Source organism: Cyprinus carpio, chromosome B18 (genome assembly GCF_018340385.1).
Source record: "Cyprinus carpio isolate SPL01 chromosome B18, ASM1834038v1, whole genome shotgun sequence".
NCBI lineage: Eukaryota > Metazoa > Chordata > Actinopteri > Cypriniformes > Cyprinidae > Cyprinus > Cyprinus carpio.
In genome coordinates, this window is record NC_056614.1 from 2,417,243 (window position 1) to 2,424,421 (window position 7,179).

Sequence of the window (7,179 nt, forward strand, 5' to 3'; positions counted from 1 at the left end):
ATAATAATAATAATAATAAAAAAAAAAATTTAAAAACAACAACACTTGAATGTATCATGATACATGCTGATGAATCATGGATTTATTGTTAAAATGTATTAAATGAAAACTGTACGCATCTTATATTTGAAATAATAGAATAAATATATTTGCAAGTGAACTATAATACATACATTCACAGCCTATATACATAATATCAGATCCGTGTTCCATCTCTCATCAGCATACTCATACTTTTCTGCCCTTGGAGAATTTGGGTGTGAATATTAAAAAAATAAATACAAAATAAAAATATCTTCTTGCCTCCACTTTTCCTGACGGGATTTTTTTTTTTGTACTGCAGGTGTCTAGTGCCACCTTCTGGTGTGGGTTTGTGTAACGGAAATTATAAATGTTTTAAAACTTCAAAATTATGAATTTAAAAATGTGTGTGTGTGTGTGTGTGTGTGTGTGTGTGTGTGTGTGTGTGTGTGTGTGTGTGTGTGTGTGTGTGTGTGTGTGTGTGTGTGAAAAAGTTTTTTTTTTTTTTTTTTTTTTTTTTTTTTTGTGTTTGTTTGTGAAAAGTGAAGATGGGCTGACGTGATGTTTCCATGACAGCGATGATGAGGAGATGCGAGTTATGCTTGGGCTCGCAGATGGTCATCTCTTGTGACTGTTTTCTTTAAGAACACACTGCTACTGTTTCCATCAGGATGGTCGTTGGTTACAGACAGAGCTTTAGAGAACCACTACCTCATTAACATTTTTAACAGGCCTGTTTGTTTGTCTTTCCTACCCTCTGGTCATAATTATTACAGTCAATTAACCCTCAGAAAAAGGGCACAGCAGTGAGGGAGCCAAACTATTAAACCGTGATTCACTAACTTTAGTCATATTCACCTCATCCTGTCTAGATGGAAATTACTGCCGGACTTCTTTTCATAGATTGCATGTTTTTTTTTTTTTTTTTTTTTTTTTATGCATCTTATGCCATGCATGTTACTACTCCGATATATTTATCCTATTTCAAAGATTTTCAAAGATTTTACTTAAATAAAACTGACACATATACTTTACATAGATAGATAGATAGATAGAAACACACACACATAAATATTATATGCCTCTTTTTATTTACATAGATAAGTATAATGTGACAAAGATAAAGTAAGAAAAAATCTGCATATACACAAATCATCTTTTTTTTTTTTTTTTTTTTTTAATAGACACACTTTGCATTATTCAATAATTTTGCTCTTATTCTTTGGCCGTCCAGTAGTTATATATTTATCTTGTGTCATATCTCATGTAAATTTCCACCATGTTCATCCATAAAGTAAAGCTTTTACTCTCCTAGAACAAATCCCTCAGCCCACACCACACACACACACACACACACACACACACACACACACACACGCACGCACGCACACACACACACACACAGCCACTGCTTTGTGGCTTCATTAGCATATTTTCTGTATCAAGAGCTTTTCCATCTAACTAATACAAAGGTAAAACCATCTCCACTATAAAAAAAAAAAAAAAAAAACATGCCTGCCAACACACCAGAGACCAGGAGAGACACTGAAAGACTATGTGAAGTCTGTATTGCATACAAACTCAAGTTCGGAAGAGAAAGGAGGACATCAAAAGTGCAGATGTGTGTGAGAGCGGTGTGAATCTTCATCTGTTCCCTTCACGTTACACTAAATAAAGCCATTTCCGGCGTTCACACTAAGGGATCTCATTTAATCTTTGCTAACTTTGTAGTTACCCCTACTGCCAATTCAACGCACACGTTTGATTCTTCAAAATAAAGCTTTTTTCTTTTGATAGTAGATGCAGGTTTAGTAGGAAAGGCAGCTGAGCTTGTTGCTCTGACGGCACTTGAGTAGCTTGAGGAAGGTCTCCATCTTGTGGGCGTCTTTCTTGAAGCAGATGAGTAGGTTGTAGTCCCTGAGGACGGACTCTGGGATCTCTGGGGACGGTTCATCGTATGGGGTCAGCGTGTGCTCGAAGACGGACGGAGTCAGAATCCCTTCATCCAGCATCTGTGGAGACACCGGAGTGAAACGCTGCTCAGCTCAGCTGCACAGTGAGACGCTGTGGTTATTGATTTACCTTGCGGATGAGGACCACCACCCCCTGCTCAAGGCTGAGCAGTTTATCAGACACCCACTTGGTCTTGTTCAGCAGAGCGTCGGGGGCGTCATCGTAACGATTAAGAGTAGTTTGCAGATAGATGAGGGGCTCCATCCACGACTGCACCAGCATCAGGACCGAGTGAAGCAGCCATTTATCCTGCATAAAACACACCGGAGACGTGAAAGGGCTCACGGTGCGAACAATCCAATGTGCACTGGTTTCTTTTCTTTCAAATAAAGAGTTTTATATACTGGGCCAACATACTGTAACTTTCAGAACTTCTTCTCCAGTCCAAAAGGAGAATTATTATTATTTTTTTTTTTACTAAGCTGCAAAAACGATTTACTTGAACTTTCTGAGTTGAGAAACATGAATACATTAACACATGATCGCCCACATTTACACGTCAACCAAGAACGTTTGGTGTTCAGAAACCATCCCATCAAGTCACCAAGATGAGCTGTAATTCCTAAACAGCAGAAAACGATATACATAATTCCAGTTTGCATGCAACTAACAAAAGCTGATTATATGAGCTTGACCTTAAAAGTTGTGATGCACATTTTAAGATTTGATTTGTTCTCACGGTAATGCAGACCAGGGTTGTTATTTGTTAATTAAAACTAAAACCATTAAATAAAGAATTAAATGAATTTAAATAATGTATTTAGAAGCACAGTTGCAAAAACTGTTTCCATTAAATGCTAAAGGTCAAAGCAAATGTTATAGAAATATGAAATATAAATTATATTTTTAACTCACATTTTACATGAATCTCAAGTATAAATAAATAAATACTGACCCCATTACAGACATCCAACTCTAAACGGACTAAACACTATACAGCAGCCAAGACTCCAGCCTTCATAAATCAGCAAAGCTCTCTAAAAAGGTTACAGGAGGTAATCCATTTTCAGTGTTTTTGCAACACATTTTTTTTATGTACAGTAGCTCCAGACGAATTTTCAGAGACTGTAAAATGTCTAAATCAAATGGAAAGACACGTCTGCTTTGGCTTCATACACTGGTGGCGTGACGAGATTCGTTAATGAGTTAGAAACTAAAGCACTTTGCAGTGAATGTTAAAATCTATTTCAGCAGGTGGAAAAAAGATATGTTGAAAAGAAAACAGCCTATTTGGAGACAGAGGCAATTTTGTTCTAAAGAAAGGTTAGTCTCTCAATTGAAAGAGCTGTCACACACTAGTGCATTAGATGAACAAGACAAGCTGTTGTCGCAGTCTTTCACACAAAACCTGTTAAGCAGAGCTCATTTGTTCAGAGCTGGAACACATGCTTCAGGTTTCAGCTTTCCAGTGCAAGCTTAACCTGTATTGAAACGCTTGGATGGATGTGAATTGAATTGTCTGTGGATGCTGTTTAAGAACATCATCCAGAATATTTTCATTTACCTGAAAAACTAATATTGTAAGTTTCACTTTCTGAAAGAAAAAAAATAAAAATTCACACACACACACACACACACACACACACACACACACACACACACACACACACACACACACACACACACACACACACACACACACATATATATATATATATAATATATATATATATATATATATATATATATAAATAATTTGGGGGGGGGGGGGGGGGCTTCATTTTGATGACGTCATTTTGCTTCTCAAGCAAATGAGTCTTGATTTAGGAATATTTATATATTTGTACTGGAAGACAAGAAAAAAAGAAAACCATCTTTTGCATGCAAAAATTAAATAAAATAATACAACATAATATAAATAATAAAATTTAAATAATAATAATAAAATCAAATAAAATTAATCTTTTTATTTTGTATTCTATTTTTTTATCTGTATTTTTTTAATTCTCCAGTCAAAATATCTAAATATCTTTATAATATGATTAATTAAGTTAGCAATCAACCCATTTAATTAACTTATTCTAAGCAAAATTGTACAAGATACACTGAATCAAGTATATTTTCATCGTCCCATTAGTTTTAATTAATTGTTTGTTAATTAATAATGATCATGTCTTCCCATTACATGTAAACTTCCCTACTTTTTTTAGACATATGCCTAAAATAGAAACAAAATAATAAAATAAAAAAATAAATTAAAATACAATTAAAATTGTTAACTGAGTGGAAAAAAGAAAAAAAAAAAGTCAATGTAATCAAATCAATGTCAAATCTTATATAAAACAAGATCTCAAGGTATTTTTATTTATTTATGTTATTTATTTATTTATTTATTTATTTATTTATTTATTTATTTATTTAAGCATGTTTAGATACTTATTTCTGGAAAGCAAGGAAAAAAAAAAAAAAAAATATATATATATATATATATATATATATATATCTATATATATATATATATATATATTTGCAATGTACTGTAGAGCTTAATAATTAAGATGTAATTTGAAGTGTCACCATAAATCAAGATCCACAGAAACATAATCCATATATCTTGCTCATATTAAAAAAAGCAGCAACCCAAAAAACAGAAAGAAATAGCAAATTTATGAAATGGCTTTGATTCTTGGCCAACAAGCTAAACCTGCTGTGGGAGGATGAATCCTCTCGAGTCAGTAAGGCTTCTCACTTTACAATGGCAGTCTGTATTTCCAATATAAAATCAATCAAACATCTCCTCACCGAAATCTGCTGAATCTCAGTCTTGGAGCCTGGGATGGGGAAGGGTTTGGTGTGGCACACGGTTCCTCCCTGATTCCTCAAAGCATGCAGCGGGTACGGGACAAACATATCCTCCTGTAAGACACATGAAGATGAAGATTTCAGAGGAGTCTTGGCTCTTTGTTTATGTGTTGTAGATGCTGCCAGTGTGTCATTTAGGCCGCTTTTGACTCTGGGATTTGACTAATTTAAGGTTTTCAGTGCAGTGGCAGTAGTTCACAAGAAAAATTACCCACATACTGTATGTCACTATAGACGACAGAAAAGCCTTCCTTATAAACGTGTGAATGGAGATAAGAAGTGAGAAATGAAATGATACCATCATTCTCTGCATGTTTTCCAACTGCGAGGAGACAATCTACCTAAGAATGGAGAAATAATCTAACAAGACTGATAGGCATCTCACAGTGTTTATAATGAGTCTGATTATTCATTAAGATTACAATCTCATTAATTCAAAGTCATGCACACAGCCGGCAATAATGAGGCAAGGTTGATTAAATGAAACAGAATAATGACATTAAATGAAAGAAAACTTGCTATCAGTCTGGCTAATAATATCTCCGCTGATGAGATGAAATGAAATTTGTTATCTGATTATGTGTTTAATATTTCTTTCAAGAAAAAAAATAAATAAAAAATGCAGAGATTTAGCAACAGTTTATTTATAAAATTATAATACAACTTCATATGATGTAATAAATTATTTCACTGCAAAAAAGTGATGTTCTTCCTCAGTATTTTTGTCTTGTTCTCCAGTTTAAATTTCTAAACAATCTTAAATCAAGAATCATTTACTTAATGACTTTAGAAAGATTTTATTTTTTATTTTATTTTTATGAAAAATGTATAAAATGATTTAATGCCTAAACAAGAAAAAATATCTGTCATTGCAGTTCAAAACATAGTATAGTTTTCGTTTGATTAAGATTATTCTTTATTTTGCGCGTGATTTTTCTTACCCTATTGGCAGTTATTTTTGACTTAAACTCACTTCTAGATTTTTCTGAAAATATGACTAAATACAATTCAATTTAGAAAGAAAAAAAAAACACTTAATTTTGTTACTTTTGTTACAGTTGTTCATCCAGTATTGTTGTAGTGCTACACAGTAAAAATGTAAAACACTGCAGAAATAATTTTCTTAGTTTGTATTTTCGTCTTATTTTAAATTACAAATAGACCTAAGACAAAAATAAATAAATAAATAAATAAATAAATAAATAAATAAATAAAACTATAGCAATTAAGTAACTTTATACTTAAAAAAACAAAGGGTAAGAACACTTGTCTTTTATTTATTTATTTATTTTCTTATTTTAGGCTTAAAGTCACATTTTCCACTTTTTCCAGTGGGGTAAGAAAAAATATCTTGTTTTCTTTTTTTATTTATTTATTTTTTTTTTTTTGTTTTTGATATTTTTCTTGTTTTAAGCATAAACTCACTTCATTTCGGTACATTTGTCAGAAAACTAGACTGATTATGTCATATTGCTTCTCAAGACTGTTTAGATATTTGTACAGAAAAACAAGACAAAAATACAGAGTAAGAAAATCATTTCACAGTTAATAGTGAAGATCAGATAGACTCTTTGACTGAAGGAGATGGTTCACTCACAAAAAGAGTACAGGACTCTTCAGAGACGCGGTAGATGAGCTCTGCATGTTGGATGACGCGATCTAGAAGTTTCTCTTGAGAGATTGAAGTGCATTGGATGAGTGATCCGGTCTCGTCTTTGCAGTCCAGAGGAATGGCGTGAGAAAGCCAGCACGACCAGCACGACCACAGAGACACACACCACAGCCAGGCCTGCAGAACTGAGGACACACACACACACACATGACCAGAGAAACACAGCATAACTGAGAGACTCACTTCAGAGATTCACTTTGGCCAAGAAACAGCTGAACTGTTAAGCTAATATCCTTAGGAATATTTTTACTCTCTGTAGAAGTCACATATTTAATAAGCGAGCACTGTCTTCAGTGCATTTCTCCTAGGCTTTAGCTCTAGGCAGATTTCCTTGCAAAGAGCAAATACAAATCTGGAGTCAATGTACCTTTAACTCTGTTCATTTTGCACAGATTTGTCTATGATCAGTTGCCTGCATTCGAGACAAATGCTCTGGCTTTATATAGCAGTGATTGGTGAATATTCTCAGAGATCCATAGATTCATGAACTCACCTGCTCGAGTGTAAGAAGAGCCGCGGCCTTCTCCTCAGACTCCTGCATATGCAGAACTTTAACAGATACCTCTGAGAATACGAGAATGCCAGTGAATGCATGAGTACAGTTAATAATAATGCCACCAAAAATAATGCAGGTTTTATTAATGAATGGAAGTTGCTAAAAATAAAGCAGC

The 7,179-nt window shown here is 33.8% G+C and overlaps 1 protein-coding gene across 1 annotated transcript; it reads right to left on the reverse strand.

Moving 5' to 3' along the window:
• Positions 1-1,093: 1,093 nt before the first annotated feature.
• Positions 1,094-6,970, reverse strand: LOC109070509 (somatolactin). Its single transcript, XM_042743772.1, has 5 exons — positions 6,876-6,970; positions 6,434-6,633; positions 4,777-4,890; positions 2,104-2,283; positions 1,094-2,033 (listed from the first exon to the last, which is right to left on the reverse strand). The coding sequence occupies exons 1-5, from the start codon at positions 6,889-6,891 to the stop codon at positions 1,830-1,832; spliced, it is 714 nt and encodes a 237-aa protein (XP_042599706.1). The 5' UTR covers positions 6,892-6,970; the 3' UTR covers positions 1,094-1,829.
• Positions 6,971-7,179: the final 209 nt, after the last annotated feature.

Coding starts and splice junctions, on each gene's coding strand:
- LOC109070509 (XM_042743772.1), bottom strand. Junction 4,891..6,433: donor AAGAGTCCTGTACTCTTTTT/GTGAGTGAACCA, acceptor TGTGTCTTACAG/GAGGATATGTTTGTCCCGTA. Junction 2,284..4,776: donor CTGAGATTCAGCAGATTTCG/GTGAGGAGATGT, acceptor TGTTTTATGCAG/GATAAATGGCTGCTTCACTC.